Source organism: Cheilinus undulatus, linkage group 4 (assembly GCF_018320785.1).
Source record: "Cheilinus undulatus linkage group 4, ASM1832078v1, whole genome shotgun sequence".
NCBI lineage: Eukaryota > Metazoa > Chordata > Actinopteri > Labriformes > Labridae > Cheilinus > Cheilinus undulatus.
This window is the reverse complement of record NC_054868.1, coordinates 34,519,798-34,544,172: the sequence shown is the minus strand read 5'-3', so window position 1 is coordinate 34,544,172 and position 24,375 is coordinate 34,519,798. Positions and strand designations below refer to the sequence as shown.

The following is a 24,375-nucleotide window of genomic DNA, read 5'->3' as shown; positions in this document are numbered from 1 at the left end:
CTTTCTCAAGGAATGATAAAATCAATGAAACTCTAAACCAGGTTTGAGTTAGTTTTTTCAATGAGCGACTGTCTAATTCAGGGAAATTCATTATTATGTTTTCACTGCTACCCTAGCCTGTGCACCGTTACATTTAGCAGTAACTCAGAGCACAAACCAAAGAGCTACTTGGGTTTTGAACTGCCACCATCATTTCTGTTGGCCACTCTCACAGACTGTTCATCTAAGACACTGTTTATCTCAGAACAGAAATACACACTAAAACTCTTAGGGTTAGGGTAAGGGTAAGGCTTAAAGTAATGTTTAAAATACCAAGACTTAAAAATCAAAAACCTGACCTGCAAAACCTGATTACAAAATGTAAAGCCAAGTAAACAGTCTGTTTACAGGAAAAAAAAAGCTTGTCCTCCATGAAAACATTCAAACACAGCAAATGTAGCTTACATAGCTCTGTTAGCTGCATAAGCTATGTAGACAATGTAGCTACAAACATAGCAAAAGCTAAGCTCACAAAGCAGCTACAGTAAGCTATGTTGTTCTTTTATTGTAATTTGAACTTGAGCAAATTTAGCTTATAACTTAGCTATAACTTAGCTATAGCTATACATAGCTGTTTTATGAGCTTAGCTTTAGCTACACATATCTACATTCTCTATGTAGTTAAATTAATTTTAAATACGTTTTTTGCTTAAACTCATGTTGCTAAAGCTAACTTAGCTATAGATAACAGTGTTGTGTGTCTAATGTAGCCAAAGATAGGCTCACATAGCAGCTACTCATAGCTAATTTTGCTACCTTGCTCCATTATCTATAGTTAAGTTAGATTTAGCAATGTGAGCTTACACAAATATAGTTAAATATAATTTAGCTACGTAGCTATGTGTAGCTGATTATGTGATATATCTACTTAATATGTGTAGGTAAGTAAGCTTAAGCCATATTTGCGTATGTTCATGTTGCTAGCTAATTTAGCAATAGATCATTGAGCTACGTAGCTAACATAGCTAAAGCAGCTATGCAAGCAATGTAGATAAGTTATCTATGCAGCTACATCAGCTTTGGCAAATGACGCTAAAGCTCACATTGCTTTATTTAACTTATGTAGTAACGATAATTACGTAGCTACAGTAGCTATGTTATCCTTAGCTAAAAGCTGAAAGTTATGAAGTTAAAGCGAGCTACTGTTTATTTAAGTTCTTCTAAAACAGGTCTGTATGTTTGCAGTGTGGTTATTTCATTAATTTAACTGCCAGACATTAATTAAAAGAATAATCTAAAAACTGGAAATATGTTAGGCACTTCCTTTCTGAAATAGACAGTAGCTGTTTCCCAAATTCCAGGATCCTTTCTTTCATGGGACGGATCCTCCCAAATCAGGACCCTTGGAGGTGAGACCAGAGACCTCCCCTGCAATTCTTGAACACACATTTGGAACAGGCTAGCAGGTGTACGTGATCACGTCATGGGAAGGGTCACTCCTGTGGCGGCAGAAATCAAAATGGGAGGGGTACTAACAACAACTTCCACAAGTTTTACCCTGCGCTGTCTAGCAGGCCATCACATCATCAGATAATCATAACATATATTATAATAATATCATGTAATCATATTGATTATTTAATATAATTATGAAATATAATTATATTATACAATCATATTATATGGTGCTACTTTTACCTTTTCAGCTTTACTCTGATGATGAAATAATGATGGCAAAAATAATGATGTCCTTCTGTTCCTTCTGATCCTCAAGCCCTCCAACGAAAGTGGAATCCTTCAAAAACGGCCATTTAAGGATCCTTCCTTGGCTTTGAGAAACAGCTTGTGTCTCATAAGACCGGTCTGTGAGAGTGGCCACCAGTGATGCTCAGTCTGCAGCCAGACCCCTCTTGGAGAACTAGCATGAGTTTCACACCTACGAGGACAATTAACTTGGGAACATATAAAGGACCAATTCTGCACTTCACTAATAACAGCCTTGTGAATCTGTCTAAAATTTTTCTTCAGAACTTATTCATATAAAAACAAATGAGGATAAAGGTGAATGAGGCCCATTCATCCTTTAGAGAAGAATTAACTTAAAGACCAGTTTTCTTTCTGGTTTTGGGCCAGATCACAATGGTCTCTGCAGTGACTTCCTCTCTGGATTTTCTACTTTTAAGCACAATAAATGAGCTTTCAGATGGCTCCATCTTATTATTGATACAAACCTAGGTGCATATTCAAGTATATTCAAAATGAGTTTTAAAAAATAGTCCTTTTTTCATGCAATTACTTACTGGTTGCTCTGATCACCTACACCTTGTTGTCCCGTCTGTCTTTCTGGAAATTTCAATAAAGGGCATGCTTTTATCTTTAATGCTCTCTCTTAATAAAGTAATTTATTTGCGGGTCCCTTCTCTGACATAATAAGAAAATGTCATCTAAAGCTACCATTTTTTCATAGTGTCTATGTTCTGTTCTGTTTTGATATTGAGAAGGTATATTCCTTTTACTTTCAATGTTATATTTTCTTATTTCTCTGTTGTTTGTGCTCCTGTTTGATTTTAGGGTCCCCTTGAAAAGACGATGAAGCTCAGAGTTTATCCTGCTATGATACATTTGAGTTAGACCTATATTGTTGCAGTGGTATTGTGCTCTGAGGCACATTTGTGAAAAGGCCCTGAACAAATGTGAGATGAGGTTTGAATACTGAGTGAACACAGGATTGATACTGATGTCTTTCTGCAGTTCCAGGTGTTAGCAAAATACCATAATTCAGAAAACGATTAAAATTATGAGCATCAAATTCCTCCCTGTAAATACTCATCTGTTCACAGAGTGATGCTGGGCTGACAGTCATATTGTTTCCTTTTTGAATCAGCGCACCCAGAGGTTTAAACCCCGCCGTCTTTCACTGTCTCCTAAACACAGCTCGCTCTGACAGCTCATAAACGTGCATCATCCTGACTGACTTGCTCTGTGCTGCAGGTGGTGAAGATGATGATCATTGTGGTGGTGACATTTGCCCTCTGCTGGCTGCCTTATCACGTCTACTTCATCGTGACGGGTCTCAACAAGAGTCTGAGCAGGTGGAAGTACATCCAGCAGGTTTACCTGTCAGTGATGTGGCTGGCCATGAGCTCCACCATGTACAACCCCATCATCTACTGCTGCCTCAACAGCAGGTGAGTACCTTCACAGTGGTGGTGGTGATCTATATTGTTGCATTACATCATCTTTGTAACAGCTTCATAATGAAGCAGCAAAGATGAGCTAATCGTATTATCATCACTGAGTCCAAGAGGCGTTGTGTGTTACAGTAAAAGATAAGAAATGTAGGCTCTCATCATTACCCTTGTGTTGAAAATGATAAAGAAGTGGACTTATCAAAGCTGGTCAAATCATCCGTGGGAATCCAATCAAAGCAGAGATAATCAGTAAAACGTACAATTTCATGGCTTTGCAGACAATAATTAATGAGTTTATCAAGCTTGGTACCATGAGACAATCGAGTCTTTTATGTGCTTGGTTTATCCTCTTTCAGTGTATGACACCAAAAATAACTATCATCTTATTTGATATAACTTCCATTCTCCCTCTGATAAAGAAAATATCTTTTAACAGGAATATGATATTTAAAAAATATATGTTTTAAATAATTAACTTGATGAAAACCTCAACATAAAAGATCTGTAATCAGTGGAAACTTAATCTTTTAAAAGCCATGCCATGAAAATGGATTTGATCAGTTGTAAATAAATCTTGCTCATTATCTTAATTTGTTTGGCATTTTAGCAAGAGCAGCTTTTATGTCTTCAAAGAGTAAACTATCACAAGTGCTGTAAATTTCCTCTTCTGATTGTAGAAATATCCCACTTCAACATTAATCATCCTGTGCTTCTTGCTGTGAAATCACTCTGATTTATAATGCAGTTTTGAAGAGCTTCAAGCACACCTGAACCCACTTCTCTCAGCAGAAAATCTTTAAAGGAACATTACAACAAGACAAGTCTTGCTTCATAGACAGAAAAAGCAGAGCATGTGACAGAGAAAAAAAAATGTAAAAGAAGTTGAGTGAGTCTGTTCGGCCCTGTCTTATTGCAAATTGATTTTTGGGGGCTGATGCTGATAATAGTATTAGGGATTAAAAAAATTACGATAACCAATATATGTGCCAATTACATTTTTAAATAATCTTTTTTTGATTATTTAATAGATAAAACAAATGGCTTGACTGTCAGAAAGCTGATATTTCTTCCATATGCTTTGTCTTGAGGTGGTAGTGGGTGTTGGTTTGAAGAGCATTACATTGAGGAGTCTATGATAACCCTGCTCAAATGCACCAAAGGGTCAAAATATTAGGAACACCTCTTACAACAACAGCAACAGCAATTAACATAAAAAGGAATGAATCATCCCTCTGACAATGTCAACAACATTTATAAAGTCATACATTTATTGAAGTAGAATTCATGGTAGAGATTTTGTTATTGGTGTTCATTACATTACACAGATGTAACTAATGAAGTGGTCAGTTTGTGCTTTTAAAAAGATAAATGTATCATCTGTAGGTATTCAGCAAGTGGATAAGCATCGTCATAAAAGTCACCGGTAAAACGCAATTTGAAATGTGCCTCTTTAATGTCCTCTAAACGTGCGTTCACATTTTCTCTCATTCTGTCATTGTTTTCGTTACTGATTTGGCTTAAGTTTATAGCTAGCTAATGTGAAGCTAGGTTATCCTAACTTTAACTTGCTTACATAAACAGAAGTAAAGCCAAGTTATCCTAAATTTGGCTTGCTAACATAAACAGTAGTTAAGTTTGGTTGTCCTAATTTTGACTCATGACTGATAGACTTGCGGGTTGAACTGTATCAGGAAACTTATGGAGTTATTGTTTATTTCACAGTCTAGTTTTAAGCTTACCATTGAGGCAGACTGTTTCCATATCTGTTGTCAGGCAGATTAATCTTGCAAAGCTCCAGTCTGAAACAGCTGTGTTCAGTCTTACCCCTAAATTCCACCTGATGCATGTTTGGTCCATCTCCGCTCTGTTACGGCAACACAGCCAACAGGTTTCACTTTAATCAATGAGAGTGCTTCCCCCGGCCTCGCTGCAGTACATCTCTGCTCCGTCACAGCTTTGGCAGTCCAGACCCCTATACAGAGGATATGCAGCACTTCTGTTTTTTTATGAATGCTGGACCACTGTGCATCAATTTGAAACAGAGAAGATTGAGTGAAGCAGAAAGTTTTGCAGAAATTGAATTATCCATTTAAATTTCAGAATAAAATAATCGGTGTTGAAGCCAGACAAATGCCAAAGCATATTTCACTTTACTACATCGACAACATCATAATGGTGTGTCGCTGAGCCCAGAGTCAACAGGTCAGAGGTAAAGTTTATCTAAATAGTCCAATCACCCTCTTAGATTTCATTTAAAGGTTCTTACCTTCCCAAACACAGACTATGTGTGATTGCCCAGATGTGAAATATATCCAATGCAATGGAAATGTCAAACAACCTGGCCTGTCAGGTTTTAAACTCTGAAACAACCCAGCAGAATACAGGGGTGTTTTCAGCTGTAGCAACTTTACACAATATATGTCTTACACAAGCAGGATTCTATAAACAGCCTGTCAGTCCAGACAGTTTTATTTAGAAGCTAAATAATACAGAGAAATTCAATCACACTAAACTGACAGACTCATCTCCCTGCATGGCTGGCTAACCCCGGCCCCTTGCCATGACACCAGCAGTGATTTATCATAACACAACTGAATTCCTCCTCATTCTCACCTGTTGTTGTTCACCAAGTCTGTGGTCTGTCATATGTGTATAAATCAATACTTAAATTATTACTGACATTGTGATTCATATGTTTTACTGTATTAATGATAAATAAGGTTAACTCCCATTAGCTACAGAAGTACAAACAACTTAGAAAACAACTCCAGGAGTCACCATAATGTATTAGAATATTCATTTTGCTGCAAAATTTTAAAGATATTTCCTACAAGTTGCTGAACCGGGTCACCAACCTGTAAGCTTCTCTAAAAAGATCATAGACTAAATCTGTTTGCCCTCCTCCTCTCACATTCTCTACGTCTCCACAGGTTTCGTGCCGGCTTCAAGCGAGCATTTCGTTGGTGCCCATTCATCAAGGTGTCCAGCTACGATGAGCTGGAACTACGGTCCACACGGATGCACCCGACACGCCAGAGCAGCATGTATACACTGTCACGTATGGATACCACCGTGGTAGTGGTCTACGATCCTGCAGAGGGCGACAGCAGCGCTGGTGGGGGCCCTGGAAGGAACCCGTCCAGGAAGAGAAGCTACATTACGTCTCGCAGCGCAGAGATCACCGGGTGCAACGGTGGCCTTGCAAAAACACAAAACGGAGAAGCTCGAAGCTGTCAATCGGAAGAGTTCTCCTGAAGGACGGTCCTCGTGATTTTCACCCAAGCATGAAGGAAATGTGTTAACATGCATAATCCTCTGTACATACAAACAGTGCATGTCATGTGTGCTTAATTTAGACTTAGTGCTATCACATACAGGTGTACGTGCAGAGAGTGACCAAAAAGAAGCCGTCATGAATAAATAATCAAAGAGGATTAGCGACAGAGGCCCCTAAGACTGAGAATGAATGTTACAGCTGTTTTCATTCAAAAGTCACAGAGCTAAGTTTTTTTGTAATATCATGTAGACAATGAAATCGAATCTATTTTAATGATTAGTGATTTTCACTACTATTATACATTTGATATTGGTGAGGCCAAGATTTAATATCCTACTCTAGTATATTTGATGATTTCTGTTGAGTGATGCCTGAGTGGATTCAAATGTTTGCCGAGGAGTGTTAACATGCAGATCAGAAGGGCTGGCACTGTCAGGAGAATTGTTGTTTGCAAATTCTCAATAGATTTAATACTCCTCCAGGGCTCCTCCATCCAGCAACTCTTGTGTTTGTTTTGATCCTTAAAAAAAATTATAATCAACAGAGGAGGAAGGACAGTATGTTGTGGTTGTAAACTAAAGCTGGGGAGTTGTATTTGGTAAACAGAGCTCTGATTTAGATGGTTGCTTTGGGAAAGATTTACACGGTAGCTGTTATGTGACTTACACAAATAAAAATTATTCATCACATCAGTGTAAGAGCTAAAATGTAGTCAGAGATTAAAATGCTCAAATGTTCTTATGCATATTTTAAAATAGGCCAACAATAGTTGACATGTTTACATGCACAGTTAAGATAAGATACAGCTGTAGCCTGGTTAAGCTTAGGCCATTTACTTGGAATACTCTCTTTGCCCCCAGGGCTGTCCCCAGCCAAAGTGAGGCCTTAACCAGACTCTGGTATGAGGGCCCCCTACATTGCATGACCCCCACCCCTGTACAGACCAGTATACTCACTCAACATTACAACAATAATAAATATAAAGTCTTTGCAATTTGTAATTTTGCCCCAAGACGGTGAGATAAAAAAAGCAGTTCTGAGTTATAATTGAGTCATTAATGAGAATAACATACCCAATACTACCACAGACCTGTGTCTTTCAGCTAAAATGAAGCTCAGCGTGAGTTCATGCAGAACATGGTAGTCATACATCCAGCCGTGATCAGCTGATCCTTATTATCACCTGAATATGACGTACTTCTGACTAATCCCTACTTGCATTAATGCTGATGCACCACACTGCCCCTGGCAAAGCTTAACCACCTCCACCCCAGCATCCTCCTCTATAGCATAAAGCTTGTTGCACCCTCATATTCAGATGTATACTAGTATGGATTAGTATCTTTTGACCTAATTTTATTGTATTCAGTATGCATTGTCATAAATCTGTCCATATGGAGGTTTCTAGGTATGAGCTCTGAGGAAATTCAAAGCATGCAGCTTGACTAACCCAGGGAGCATCTTTTGAGCCAAGCCTTCTCCATCAACTGTTTATCCATTTTGCAATAAAATGGTTAAATATGTGATGAGAACTATTAAAAGTCACAAAAATGATTGTTGCTTTTAATGCTCATATTCCTTGTTGCAATAATTAGATTATATTCTTTATTTTCATCTGTTTCTTTTATTTAAATATTCATCACTGTAGGTTCATTAGTTGCATTATAACATTATTTATTTGCTATCTGTTTTATTGAGGTCTTTCCTAAAAATACAACTAACCTAAATGAACCAATCTTGCCCCCTCAGTGCCCCCCCCATACACACCCCTGCAGCAGTTCACAACAGTTCATCTATTTTGCTTCTTTCTCTCACTGTGTTTCTGCTTTAGTGTCATCATCAGTACCCTTTTTTATTAAATCTCCTTAAAATAAACATCATTATTATTTTTCATCTGTGACCTGATTCTTAAACAGCTGATTTGAACTTTGATGTTTATTAAGTCACTATCAAAACCAGCGTGGGACATTACAGTGGTTAATTTTCTAATGTGTGATGCCTATTTAAAGTTTTTTGTTTGGCCAATGCTTTTCAGACAAAAATCTTGATCATATTTATCATGCAAACCCTGGCTTTATTTGCAGGGAGGGAACGGACAAAAAAAAAAAAAAAAAAAAAAACCTCATGGCGAGGTCCCCCCAACATGCGAGGAGGTCCCACGCCAGGGGTGTCCAAACTATGGCCCAGGGTACAAATGTAACCACATTTCCATTTTTAATCGGCCTGCAGCAAATTCTAAAACATAAATATAAAAATGGCCCACATTACAATTTCCACATAGAATTTCTTACTGACAGACAAGATTTTTTTTGTGTTACCTTGGGAGCTAGTCTGGGAAGGTAACAAAAAAACGCAGAAAAAATATAGTCTGTGAAGACTGTATGAATTTATTTGGACAAGTATGTTTAAGTTTAAGCACTAGGCAGTGCTACCTTGCTAATTCTGTAAATAAACATTTTTACACACCAGTTCATTTATATAATTTTTTCTGGACTTAAACTGAGACAACACTGTAAATTCTCCTTCTGACCGGTGCTAATGGTAGCCTGGGTTCTTCTGAAATCTGACTGGCCTCCTTAAAATCCTTGACATGACTGGCTTTTTGCCATACACCAACCATTTATCCATATCCCAGAACAACTTAACCTCGCCCGCTGCTACTGCCTTGTTCTCCTCAAATAATTTTAATTGGTCCGAACTGTTTTCGCTTCAGCACAAACGTTTTAGATTAGAGCTTTGCAATATGGATTTGCCTGATGACAGTCTGGCAAATTAATATGCTTTGGAAGGTTAAAAGTCACCAGGAGGCCGCCATGTTAGTGTGATGCCATCTGCACCATCACTCTTCAGCCGATACTCTTTCTCTGCAATAGCTGCACATCGGGTCTTGATGTTATATTTATATTGAAGGTGAATAATTCTCCATGTTTACTTGCATATGAAGTGGGGAAGTGTTTTCAGGTGAGAGAGCATCATCTTTTTTTTTTGCGTGACTTTGGCACATCAACCTTAGTCCATGTGCCAAGCCCAAATATTTCAGAGATCAGTACCACTCAAGGCGGCAAAACTTCGTAATAACTTTTGAAAAGGTCCATGTCTGTAGTCAGTACTTTGGAATGACAGACTTTCCTGAGTGGTAGCTGAGTCATAGTAAACAGCTCTTAAAATGAGCCACCCCCTATTGAAATTGCCTTTTAGACGCTGGTGCATATCCTGGTTTAGTCCAGGACATTTTCCAGTATTTTAAATGGTCATTCAAAACCAATTTTGAATCTTTCTGACAAATACTGAGTTAACCGCACCTACTCAAGTAGTCAATGACTCACATTTTTTCACAGTTTTCCCCTGAATCATACTCTAGTCATACTACATCAGGGACACAAAACTCAAATACTGTAATTCTCACATGAAACTTAGAATTCAGGAAATGCATAATGTACCCATACTTTTTCATAGTGAGATGCTATTATGAGCCATAATTTAGAAGAATGATGGGTGGAAATCTCACATAAATGTTTTAGTCCAAGGAGTTAATGATTTGTATGTGAGAGAACTGAAGGATTTCTATGTTAAGAATATTGACAAGTTTAATTCATGCATGTCAGGGTTTGGTGCACGCTGGGCACAGCTACGAAATCTGATGAGAGTACACAGTATAACCAACCTAGGCATGTCTGAAAGATATTACTTGATTTTAACAAAAGGTTACCTTTTAAAATGTATTTCCTCTAATGTGCCAACAATGTTCCGTAAAGTTACACAGATTTTAGATCAACATAAAAGCTTTTGACTGACACTGAACACTGTGCACCTAAATTCAAAATCCTAGGTTAAATGTGATGTGAGCGCTGATTTTTTTTAAAAATTTTGTCCCACTGAGCCATTAAGCCACCCCCACCCCCAAAATTTAGATCAATAATGTTGTTTCTTCACTGTGAATTTACCAAACATGTTTCGTGGCTTTATTACCATTTTTCCCCCCTGGCAAAACTACTTCCTGTTTCATGGCGAACAAAAAAATCACTATGGCCACATCCATATATGTCATAAGGTCAATGTCTTGGGATGTACCTCGGCAAGTTTTAGCATGATTTCGTCAACCATATAGAAATTTTAATGTGAAATTCACAAGCAGTGACTTCCAGTTGCTAGAGGGGGCTGCTGTGCAATTTATCAAAATATTCAGAATTAATGTGTTCAGAGCAAATATGCAAATTTGAGGCCCTGCCATTGCCACGCCCTTTGATTTTTTTACAAGATTTTGATACATTTTCATCATTCAGGTTTCTTCTAGTTGTTTACAAAAATTCAGCTTAATAGGATGAACGCCCTTGGGCAAGTTTATCTTCAAATGACCCCCGGCCATGGCAAAAAAAAAAAAAAAAAAAAAAAAAAAGTACACTTTGATTCAAAACGATGACTTCCTGTAAGGAATGCACCATTCCTTACCATAGTCATGGTGAGGAATGGTGCTGAATTTTACTCTTGGTTCAGGGGCAGCTGGCTAGTCAAATCCCATCATGCAAGTTGAAAACCAATAGAATATATGCATGTGTCAAATTTCAAGACTCCTCGGATATGTTAAGGCCTCCAAATTAAAAAAAAAAAAAAAGACAAATGGAATATAATCCCAACAATCTTTTGAGGGTCCTCGCACCTTGGGCCCTAATTATCTGTTTTGTTTTTTCCCCTAATCAGCCTCTATACTTTATTGCAAAGCAGCATGTAACTGCTCCTTTTTCATCAAGGGTTCAGCTCTGATTGAGATTAGCAATTTAACACATTTCCATTTCCTTTTAACAACTGATTGTGGCTATAATCAGTTAATCAGTGTTATTTTAAAAAAAGGGAATGTGAGACCATCTCCCAGCAGAGATAATCTGAACACCCATCATGGTGATAATTATGTAAGCGTCACATGCATTTCATTGACGCGTGTCTGTGAACTTTATGTCATGGAGGGGATGCACTCTGCAAATTTTTTCCCCACTGCAGAACAATGTGAGGGGCTGCAGAGAGATGCCAATGGAAAATCTGTTGATTGAACTCTGTTCAGCTGAAAGTTTGTCACTAAAAGCACAGAGTTTGGCTTTCTGTTATGTAACTGTACAAAGTACTGTGCGTCCTGGTGACCAGTGACAAGCTGGAGGCTAAATCCAGTTACCATTTGTGGCAGGTCAATAAACAGGCTGCTGGAGAATAAAGGGGGGCAGTTGGTCACTGTCGGTCACTGTTGTTTTTTCCATTTTTTAACTCTATGAAGAAAAAAAAGTCAAGCAGTGACGTGCAGTTAGCTTGGTGTGTGTCAGATAACAAAAAGAAGCATTGTTGTTTTGTAGCTCCTGCCCACATTCTTGTGTACTTTAATCTAACTCTGTGTTTGTGTGCACATCAAATGTTACTAAGTGAAAAGCAGGGCTTTGCAACATGATGCTGTAATAAGTAGGATTATATGTACCATGGGGAAAGTGGTCCCTTCTGACTCTTTTTAGCAACACATAAACCTGATCATTATGATGCACTCATGACCGATATGTATCATTTCTTAACATAAGTGTCTGTGTTTTTATTCCCATGATAAAAGTAGCATTTTGTTATTACATATGTGTTCTCAGTATGGAAGAAGATTTAAGCTCTTATCTTCCATAGCAGATAAAACAAAAAATACAACTGTCTTTAAATATTCTCAAAACCACTCTGAATGTTCAGACTTCATGAAAGTATTTACCCAAGAATGTGGCAACAACGTGCATTTTTAAGCTGCTATGTATAATCATGTTATTTAAGGTGGTTAATTATATGTGCTGTGTTTTTTTAATGTTTCTCTGTTTGTTTTTTATGAATGTAAAGTACTATGTGTGCCTCTCTCTTTTGTCGAGTTGTGACCACCTTATTTGTTGTGTCTTATTAAGATATTTAAATTGACCTGAGACCTTGTGTTGAATTAATTGCCATGATTTTAGTAAGAATAGTGTCTCCTTTTTAAGCAGGAAGCTCTGCTAAGAAAAGAGACATAACTCAGGTTGAAGACAGTATTAGCGTTAACAAACATAAATGTGTTATTTGTGGAAAAGAAAACTATTTTGGTAATTTGAAATGAGAAATAAGAAGATTTTTTTGTTACAGAATTACATCACTAAACAGTGTTATATTTCTTACAATCAGACCTATAAAAGGTTTTTGCTCTGCAGTGATCAGTTCTGATGTTTTGTGTGATGTAGCTTTACTGCAATAGACTTTCTTACCATGAGTGCTCATGACATGCTTATGAAATGTAGTGATGATTTGAGAAAAAAAATGAGTGTTTTGTTTTATGTCAAAAACAATGAATTTTTTTGTAATAATCTGAAACACTGATCATCTCAATTAAAGTGTATTTATCAATGTTATGTGACAAGGCAGACATTGTATCATTTTGCTAGCAAACTGTGGGTTTTAATGTAAATTAACTCTTTCAAACACAAATTTCCTTTGGTCTGAAGCATTAACTGTTTGAATATAATGTATGTTTAATAAAAAGGACAGCTCTTCACTGTTTCCTTCTATTGAACTAAGATGAACCTAAAGTACCACTACTGCGGTGGCAGAGATTTTGTGATGTTGAGGTAATTTGGAGCTAAGATGTGGCCAGAGTGGATCTAGCTGGTTGGACCAGTTCAGTGACTGCTTTGCTAATTTGTTTAAGGGTGCACTCACTCGGCAATCTGTACTGTGCCTAGGCATGTTTGAGCCTCAAGTCCAGCCCGTTTGACCAGTGTGATTGCTCTATTCCAGATGTTCTCAAACAGCCTTCTATGTTCTCCTGTGTTGCCACTGTTCTTGTCCGATTTCCTGGGCCATAGGCCCCGGCTTGGAATTTTTTGCTCCTCAGACACTGTCACCTGTGCTCGGCTTGTGGATCCAGGGTATGCACTTCTTCTCTGCTCTCTGCCTTGGCTCTGTGTACCGCCTTGGGTCCATCCAAAAAGTCCAACAAACTACTTCCTAAATCCTTTCCTATCCACTTTTCCCTAACCCTGGAAAAAAACTTTACAGGTTTAAGGAAAAGTGGAAATTAGAGGACGTGAAAGGAGAACAGCGTTGACTAGGAAAACCAGCTGCACTGGATTTTACAAATGTGATGTGTTATTTGTGTAAAACTACAATTTAACGTTGAGGGACTACAAAATTCACATCTGTCACTTGGCGCATTCTCTATGTTGTGAAGTGCAGCAAATGAAACATGAAAGCCTTGGTGATAAATAAGAGCTCATTAAGATTTTTACAGCCTGATATACAGCCTGGTTTCTCTTAATCTGATCTCTCGTCAGAGTTAGAAGGACTAGATGAATGATATTGAGGACATTTATTAGATCCTTTCATTTTATTCTCTACCTATCCATTCTTTCTTTAATTCTCTTGTGTCTGTCAATTATACAAGTCTACCCTGCTTCTGTCTTTCTTTCTGCTCATTACATTTAAAGCACTATTAACTGCAAATTAAAAACAGTCAACGTTATAGTCATATTGACCGCTTGTTTTGATGAATGGTCCCATATCTGTTGCTCATCTTCTGATTATGCTACCTGTGTGCCTCAGGGGCAGTTGGATTTCACACGCACTCATAAAAACAATCAATAAAAACAATAAAAGAAACCATCAAAGCACTAACTATGCAATGAAATAATTCCATACAACAAAAAGGTAATAAAAAAATGCAACAGTCCTTAGAATTAAAGCAGCCAAAGACCTAGAGACAGCACCCTTGCAAAAGCCAAACTTTTTCATCTGAGAGCATTGTAAGTGTCGCGTCGAACAACAGCTGTGACGAGGGTGTCTGCATTAGTCGGGGTTCCACATTATTATGTAAATTGAATTTCAGTGTCATAAACATTCACTTTTTTGTTTTTCAATTCAACTCATGGATGGTTTTGTGTCTCAGGGCACTTTGGATCACTTAAATCAATCTTAGACACCTGTGATAATTAGTTTGCCAGGTGAGCCCAATTTAAGGAAAACTACTGAAGAAGGACGTTCAATATTATTAAGCAGGCCTAAGGTTTCAAGCAATCTGTGAAAGAAAAAGCTCTCTGCTGCCGAAAAGCATCAAATAACTTTAGTGTGTTGATTGTACTGTGAAGAAATTTGTATCAGATTAAGAGCACAGATGGGTTTGTGCAGATAAAGGCATAATGAGGAAGGTTTCTGATGGACAAATTCATCAGATTGAGAGAGCAGATGCTAAAATGTCATTACAAAGCAACAAACAGGTATTTGAAGCTGCTGGTGCCTCTGGAGTCACCAACCTCAAGGTGTAGGATCCTCCAGAGGCTTGCAGTTGTGCATAAACCTATTCAGCCCCACCTAACCAATGCTCACAAGCAGAAACGGTTGAAGTGGGCCCAGAAATACATGAAGACTCATTTTCAAACAGTCTTGTTTACTGATGAGTGCCGTGCAACCCTGGATGGTCCAGATGGATGGAGTGGTTTATGGTTGGTCGATGGCCACCATGTCCCAATAAGACTGCGACGTCAGCAAGGAGGGGGCGGAGTCATGTTTTGGGCCAGAACCATGGGGAGAGATCTGGTAGGCCCCTTTAGGGTCCCCAAAGGTGTGAAAATGACCTCAGCAAAATATATAGAGTTTCTGACTAACCACTTTCTTTTGTGTTACAAAGAGAACCATGCCTTCTGTAACAAAATTATCTTCATGCATGACAATGCACCATCTCATGCTGCAAAGAATACCTCTATGTCATTGGCTGCTATGGGCATAAAAGGAGAGAAACTCATGGTGTGGCCCCGTCCTCCCCTGACCTCAACCCTATTGAGAACCTTTGGAGCATCCTCAAGCTAAAGATCTATGAGGGTGGGAGGCAGTTCACATCAAAACAGCAGCTCTGGGAGGATATTCTGATATCCTGCAAAGAAATTCAAGCAGAAACTCCAAAAACTCACAAGTTCAATGGATGCAAGAATAGTGAAGGTGATATCAAAGAAGGGCTCCTATGTAAACATGGAACTTGGCCTGTTAAGATGTTTTTGATTGAAATAGCTGATTTCAGTAAATATGACCTCCTAATGCTGCAAATTCAATGAATGACCATTTTCAGTTCTTTACAGCCTATAAAATGTGTTGAAACTCTGTTGTGCTTCATGATTTGGAAATTTAAAAAAGTTATCATTTGGAGATCTGCTCAAATTTTAATTATGCTCTAATGGATGATGACTTGAAAATTATGCTGTCATATTGACTATTTAGGAAAATCACAGAAAAATATCATTTGCATTATAATTTGGAACACAGAGGTGTTAAGAACTGAACAACTTTGCATTGACTACTGACACAAGAAGTCCCACTCCTTCTTGATTTTGATTGTTCTTTGCAGGAGAGGTGACGTAAACAAGCATGCCAGTGTTCCTAAAGTTGAACTATTGTGAACTGACAGAGCTGTGAGAGCAGTCACAAAAGCATCATCAGAAACACTGCACTGCGTTGATTTTGTAATGAGAAGAGGGGGCTGCCAGTGCAAAATAGTTCCAGTCGACACAGTCACTTGAACTCTTAATGTTCGTTGTTGCTGTATAAAATTGTCAGTAAATCATTCTTAACTATAACATAAAGCACAGACACTGAACTTAAATGATCCCAGCACAAGAAACTTTCAGGTTCACACAGCTCAGTCGACATGACGCTGTGTAAAAATGTTATTTACTGGAAGGGCAACTCATAGGGCAAGTCCCCCACAGTTTTTATTTGTTGCCGTTATCGTCATCATAAATAATCTGTCAGAGCATTCGCCTGAGGTTTCACAGCTCCACTGAGAAAGTATGACTTTCTTATCCTGCCAGCCATCAGCCTGCAGCATCAGATGAGCAATGAAGCCTTGAAAGCACAAGTTTAGCAACTATGTCAGAACCAAAGACATCTTCAAAATCTCATTTCTCTGAAATTATAAGGTGGGAACATTTGATTCTGATTGGACATTGAGCTACAGGCCATATATGAGCAGGACCAAAGGATGATATCAGAATAACAGGAAGCAGTTTGATCTAAATTAATGAATGAAACGTTGCATTGGATTTACTGAATGAAGAGGCCTCTCATCCTCAGAGTAATATAGCAATACATCAAAGAGCATGTTACCAGGCAACAGCCAACTGACCATAACCTTAGATATTTCATTTTTCTTTCTTTTATGATTTCTTCAGAACTCCTCAACGATTGATTTAGTTAGGGTGAGGGATCAGCAGCAGGGTTGGCTCATACAAAAATCAAGTTTCACAGACCAGAACTCAAAAATAAAAATAATGATGTAAAAGTCAGCTGGAAGACGTGCGGCTGTTGTTCCTATTTCAGAGTCTACACACCTTTAATTCTCCTTTTAATCTGGATATCACACTGTGACAACAGAAAGGTGGCACGCATCTTGTGAAATGTGTGAGGTTGAAATTGTTGCAGACATTGAACATTACCAAGTGAGAAAATAAAACCAGATAACTTATGCCCAGGATAAATAATTCAAATATATTAAAAAAACAGCCAATATTTTATTCCCAAATGGTCTTTTATGCTCTAATTGTCTGCTTTTTAAGGCCTGGCAGGGGATTTTAATTTTTTTTTTAAACTCAAACTAATTGCAAAATATCTGAAGTGAATTACAATTAATCACCTTTTTTAATCACATGCTTGGATTCCTTTTTCATTCCTTTCAAAACACAACTTTTGGTCCACATTAGGGCTGTAACGATATCAGATTTTCACTCCATGATTATCGTAGGCAAAAAATGTCACGATAATGATATTATCACGATTTCAATTCAAAAAATTAAATAATAATGGGACAATTAATCAAATTTATTTTTAACTTTATGTTGTGTTCTCTCTTTGGGCGGATGAATTACACTCAAAATACCTGTCTAAGGAGGTACTGCAACTGTTGTGTCAGTGCAGAGGGTCAGTGTTTGTGTGTGAGAAGGAAGGAGGAGGGGTTGTTGGGGTGCTACAGGAGGGAGACGAAGCAGGGTGGAAGAAAACAGGGGCGGATGTAGAAAATAAACTGTGTTCAATGGCACCTGCTCATTTATACGATATTATCATATGCATATTTTTAACACGATATTGAAGTTTTATTTTTTAATACCACGATTATCGTCAATATCGGTACATCGTGACAGCCCTAGTCCACATTAACAACTGATAAGAAATGTTTATTTGTGTCTTGATTTTAATCTAATGATCATGAAAAAGCTTTGGTTCCAATGTTACTGCGCCACTTCAGATCAATGAGAAAGGATGTGATGGCGACATCAGCTTAGAGGTAAAGGTGTTCATTTCTGTGAGGCAGGTAAACGATGATTGCAATACTGACAACGACGATGATGGCCAAAAAGCACCATTTTGGTCTGATCAGAGCAAAGAACTTTTTTCCACTTGCCTCCTGGTGAACTCTTACTGAGATTTAATGAGTCTTCTTCAACAGTGTCTTTCTCTTTGTCACTCTCCCATAAAGCTTTGACTGGTAAAGAACCTGGGCAGCAGTTGTTGTATGCAGTCTCTCCCATCTCAGCTGTTGAAGCTTGTAACTTTGTCATGTCTTGGTGACCTCTCTCACTAATGTAGTCAGTTTGTGGACGGCCTCATGTAGGCAGATTTACACATGCGCCATATTCCCTCTATTTCTTGATGATGGATTTAACTGAACTGCGGGGGATGTTCAGTGCCTTGAAATTATTTTTTACCCATGCCCTGACTTCAGTAACCTTTTCTCTGAGTTGCTTGGAGTGTTCTTTTGTCTTCATGGTAAAATGGTAGCTAGGAATACTGATTAACCAATGCCTGGTCCTTCCAGACACAAGTGTCTTTATACTAAAAATTACTTGAGATTCATTCACTACACTCAAGTCATCCCCATTTCACTAATTGTGAGACTACTAGTACCAGATGACTGGGCCTATGTTGTATTAGCTCAGTCACTTCAAAGGGGGTGAATATTTGTGCAATCACTTGTTTTACATTACATGTTTTTATTTAATTGGCATTACTTTGTAGAAATCTGTTTTCACTTTGACTTTAAAGAGGTTTTTTTTTGTCTTTTTTGTCTTGTCAATACATTTTATAGGCACTGGTTGTTTGACTCTACATGTCAGCCCTGTGACTGATGGGCGATCAGTCCAGGGAGTACCCCGCCTCTCACCCAGCGACAGCTTGGATTGGCTCAAGCCCTGCGCAACCCCAAACAAGACAAGTGGTGTAATAATGGATGGATTGATCTTATAGGAAGCGTTATTGATATGTTGCGGGCTCTTCTGTTCACCTTATTTATCACAGTTGCACAGTGAGCTCTGCTTCATAAGGCTTTATTTATGCAGCAGCATGTCTCTGCTGCTTGTTGTTTTACAGCACAGTCTGCTGCTCTGTGACAATGCATGAATTTTCATGATGTCAAGAAGAATATTTATGATTCCAAACTGAATTCAGTCACATATTCCACTTGTGTATCTTTTGTAGTTTGTCATCAGAGAGGTGACATGTTGCCAGGAATACATCAATGCGGGGCTTTTGTTTGCAATCAATTCTCAAAGTTGAGTCAAAAACTTTCCCTTACATTGAGTCTTTCTGTGTTTCTAAAAAACAAGAAGTGCTATGTGAGCCAGTGAGGAGGCATGGACCTGCACCACTAAATAAGGCAATTGTTACACAGCAACCCTAGTCTGCTATCGTTGGGCTCAGAAGGAGTGCTGCTCCGCTGGTCTGTGTCACACCACTTGGCAGGTCCGTCTCTTTTAGAGCAGCCTCTCACCAGCCACACACGCTTTAGTCACATAAGCTGTCTTATACTTTATCTACCAAAACACACAACTTAAGTCAAGCTGGTTACTGCTTCTGTCGCTCTCTAAATTAAACACATTTCAGGTTGTTGCCACTGTGTGCACAGGAACAGCACCATGGCATAATGGCACATGCTTTTTTTTCATGTACAGTCTTTATTAAAAAGGCTGAAAGGGTTTGTGACAACAACAATCCTATCGCTTTGACTCTCCTCACAGCTGTTTGTGTTATTTGCATATCCTGATATATTGCTCTGTTATGGAATATATTGCTTCACAGATGAAAGAACACTGTGATATTCCCCGCATCTACAAACCTCAGCGTGGTGTTTCAAAACACTTTGACAGGATTCTCCAACACTAAGGGGTATTTCCAAGCAGTAAAATCAGGAGAGACAAAACGTTCTGCAGCACCTCCCATAGCAAAGACTTATGCTGCTGGCAGGAAATAGAAAGCTATTTCTTCTATTAGAAAAAATAATCCTGACAATATATCTCCAACATGAATGATAAAACTGATTATTTCTGCAGTCTTTTATATTTGATGGATAGCTGATGCTCTAAGCATGCTCTTGGCGAATCGCTCTCATGCTGCCTTATCTAAAAGCCCTTGCCTGGCTATGTTCTGCAAGCTGCTCTTGCAACCTTCCTCCACCCCAGCTCCTTCTTTATCATTCTGATTACTGAATGCAATTCAGTTGTCATTGATGCATGCTCTGCTATGGGTTTTTTGCTGCTTCTCTTCCTGCCTTGTGCTTTCCTTATCTGCATAGGAAGTGTAGGAATGTGTGCTGTTTCTGTTTGATGCTTTCCACATAGGCTTGTTTAAGGGCAGGGGGATCCCAGAATATCACACCGCCAAGCATAAATTATAGCAATAAGTGCTAATTAATAACTAAACAAAAATATTTATAACCGGAGATCATGTTTTTTCTTGAAATCTTAAAAATAGAAAGGCTAATTTGACCTTAATACCTTAATTTCAGAGCGTATACTTCCTGGTAAAAGTTCCTAAAAGCCTGAGTGTACTCATGTATTTTTCTTGACTTGATGAAATAGGATAAAAGTTATCACTGACAAGGAAAAGTGATGAGTTAATATGATGCCTTTGTGCAGGCCAAACCAGCCTGCCAGCCAGTGCAAATCTCTGATTCATTTGAAATGTGACACATATTTAATTTATGGAGATAGCATGTCACTTTGAACACTGTCAGGAAATCCATCATGTGCATCTTCTCACTGACAAGTGGGCGGTTTGTCTGGGTAGTTTGTATTAGATTTCCCCATCACTCCTGACTGTGAACACATTCAGAGCATTAAATACTGAAACTAACACAAAAGACAAAACGTCTTCTTTTTCTTCATCCAATAAATATTTGTGAATTAAAAGGATTCCTTTGACGTCCACATAAAGTGTAAGTGATGGTTCACTGCTGCAGTGTATATATGTAGTGTCAATAATGTTATAAATCAAAGCAATGTAGCCGATACCGTATGTAAAATATCCAGAGTGAGTGTTTGTAAGGCTTTGGACAAAACTGTAGAGGTGGGAAAAGTTATATGACTATTGCATCCAAGTAAAAGTACTGTAATGGAAATTTCCAATATTCTAACAATTCTAATATTTCTGGGTCTCCACAGATATTCTGTGGATGGTAAAGTCACTTCAAGGCCCCAGGTCAAGCTGTAGGGTCAGGATTGGGGACTCCTGAACTGAACTGGGGGGGGGGGGCAAAAAAGGGGGACGCGAGGTGGAAAAACTACAAGAGTACTCAAATGAAAGTGTAGTCACTCTGGTTAAACCTTACTTAAGTAGAAGTAAAAATACTGATTTCAAAATGCACATAAAAAAAATCCAAGCACAACAAAATAATTACAGTAATTTGTGTAAGTTATTAAGTTAATTTCCTCCTTTGCAAAATGACACCTCATTCATAACTACATTATGTAGCTTTACTAATGCCTGCTGCATCGCTCATACAGTTGTGAAGGAGAAGCAGCCAGGATGATGATTTCAGTATGAATGTGTTAAAAAGCTTATATTGCCTGACACACATCCTAAGTACAGTCAAAGAGGGCAGTGATTAATCCAAGAGAACTGTTGAATCTAGTATGCAGATGTTAATGTAAACCAGCCACTCCATTCCAAATGTTGTGAACACACCATTAGTTTGATCAATAATCATAAAACAGCAAGGTTTTAACAAAGTAATCTGATTGGACATGGGTCTTTCCGAGTGCTTTTACAGAAATCAACACCACTTTACATGAATAAGCTGCAGATGCATTGAGTACATGTCAAAACCCTGTTAAAAGATGACTCATTTTACAAGACCCCTTTAGTTATATCTCTGTAGACCTGTTATTTCTGAACCACTTTAATCTCAAATGGCCATTTATCTTTTTACTGTGTTGCTGCAACCCAACCTTAATATCCCTCTATTGACATTCTCAATTACCCAGAGAATAGCTGCTCTCCAGTTTTCTTAATCTATTGCACTAATGCACAAACATAACTGTCATCAAATACGTGCTGCTGACAGCAATTTATGAACCTAGTTAATGAATTGCTTTTTGCAGGTCTAATTGCAGATGATACTGTTGATATTACCAAATGAAACAGATGCCAAATTAGCAGAGTGGAACGGGAGCTCCTGCAAGTCATGCTCCAACAACTTAACCCCTTTCAGTCATGTATCTTTTCCTCTTGTTGTCTGGAAATAATATTTTATGCTCATTTCTCTCATTCAACACCAAGTGCTCCTTAATGTGGAGATACAGTATGCTTGCTTTCAGCCACATATTAAGTCTCCTTCATCTGCTTGGAGTGACAACAGTGCACGTCCTCAAAAATTAATGAGACATGCATACACGACTTCTAAGGGGAGAGACATGGCAGTGGAGATGTGACAGAGTCAAAACAGCAGCAGGGGCAACACCTGCAGAGTTCATAAGACAAACTGATAATTATGGCTGTCAAAAGTATTAGATCAGTTTTGACCATTTTCATTAGCTACTGTAAAGCTGCATTCACAGATACATTTAACTAGAATAACAACCAACAGTGTTGCACACTAAACTAGGGGTTCACAGCATTAGCTGGCTAAATTAACAAAACATCTGATTCCTTGGCCAGTTAGTTAGTCAGTCAGTTTTACTAATTTTTGCTTTACCTAATCTAAAATGTAACACAGCTGCATGCCACTAGTAGCCACTGTAGCTGTGGTTAGTTGCTAATGTCTTGCTGCCATAAAGACTCTATAACCCCATGTAAACAACAGTGTATAGTGTCCTGGAAATTTTACCAGAGGATCAATGAAGGATCTTGAGTCAAGAAATGTCTTTATGGAGATTTATTGTCTTGCAAGAGAGAAGTCAATCATACAGTGCATAACCTCTGCAGAGAGAGTTCTGCCAGAGATAAGGAATCACAAACTTTTATACACTTCTGTTCATTGTTCTCTGATTAAACTTTGTTTCCCCCTGGTATCAACAACAGGCCTGATGGTGCCTCTCTTACGTGAGCCAAACAGGACACAGATACAGAGGTGCTGATTCTCAGGGGACAGAGCAAGATCTGCATGAACACTGACCTTGGACCTCTTCACTCCCTGTGAACATACAGTCAGCTCTGCTCCATTTGAATCTTACAGAATCACAAGACTATCAGGTCACACAACTAAATAATCATTAGGTTATACAAGAGAACATAGATAACACAAAATGAATATGACTCACTATGATTTAAATAAAAGATTTGCATGGGAATATTAAAGGAATAATTTTGCCATTACAATTCCTTCCCTTTGATTATTCTTAATCACCCAATCATTTTCAGTCAAAATTAATCTAACTCACAATGTATAAGTATCAGTAACATAAGATCATCTCACACTGTATATATTGAAAAGATTAAAAAATTAAGGAAATGTGATTATAAGCATGGAATCCTACTAACTAAAGGCATAATTGTGAAGTAAAGATAATAGCATGATTAACACCTTGTCATAATGAAGTTTTCTTTCAGCATCAAACACATTACCCTGCACGCAGTTTAAAAAAAATGTGTCATCACTGAGACACGATCAAAGGTCATTAGACAACAGTGTCAGAGTCACTGTCAGTGTCACAGTCATCTGAACAGTCTATCAGTCCTTGGTCAGGTTCAGGAAAAATGTCAGGTAAGTTCAAATAGAATTTTTTGTCAACACTTTCAGGATCAACAGAGGTCAGTTTTGCATAGGTTTGTTTTGCCTTAACCTTAGTTAGGGTTGTTTCAATCAATTTGACTACTAGACCTCTCAGACATGGAACGACACAACATCCACAAGTCACCAAGACAGCTGCAGCTACGCAAAGAGAGGTGAACAGAGAGACAAACAGAGTTTTCCATTTACCGAATACACCTTCCAGCCAGGTGGAGAAGGGGTTGTCAACACCAGAATTTTCAGCCAATTCGGTGCTCAGGGATTTTAGGCCTTTTAAAGCCTTTGTTATGGAACCGTCAGGAGCAGTGTTCTTAGGAATGAGTGTGCAACAGGCAGTACAAAACATATGACAAACACCTCCTTTCTCTGCCAGCTACATGTGGTTGTGTTCAGTCATGTGTGTTAGCTGAGAAATGGTTGTTGTGTACATAATGCTACAGAAAACTTCTCTTGACTGTCTGGCCAGAGGCACAAGTAGTCCACATATATCTGCCACTTAATTTTGGAGATAATTCTGCTGATCTGATCAGGGAGTTAGTTGCTCCTGAGTCAACCAAAAAAGTCATGCACACATTATCAACTGTACAAGTAATGGTTGGCATTTTCTGGTAAGAGTTTGAATGGTACATTGAATAAGTTTCCTGTGGTTTAGTCTGTCCCTGCTCTAATCTCTCTATTGTCTCATCAGTCATAGAAAGCAGTGTATCAGTGCAAAGCATTTCTTCATTGCAAATAGCGTGTGTGTGAGGTGCAGTACCTTCCCTACTCTTTTCAGTTAGTCGTCAGTCTGAAGAAGACTGCGTGCTTTCATTGTTGTTTCCTTGTTGTTTCTTCTCTGGACAGTCTTTGATCCGGTGACCCATCTCTTTGCAGTAAAAACACCTGTTTGGATCGTAAGGCTTCTGATT

General features: G+C 38.3%; 1 protein-coding gene across 1 annotated transcript in view; it reads left to right on the top strand.

Moving 5' to 3' along the window:
* The window catches only part of tacr3a (tachykinin receptor 3a), a 69,023-nt gene extending 56,046 nt beyond the window's left edge, over positions 1 to 12,977 (top strand). Inside the window, exons 4-5 of the mRNA XM_041786228.1 lie at positions 2,971 to 3,167; positions 6,101 to 12,977. Coding sequence (XP_041642162.1) covers positions 2,971 to 3,167; positions 6,101 to 6,425 — 522 coding nt within the window. The 3' untranslated portion in view covers positions 6,426 to 12,977. The remainder of the gene's footprint in view (positions 1 to 2,970; positions 3,168 to 6,100) is intronic.
* The last annotated feature ends 11,398 nt before the right edge of the window (positions 12,978 to 24,375 follow it).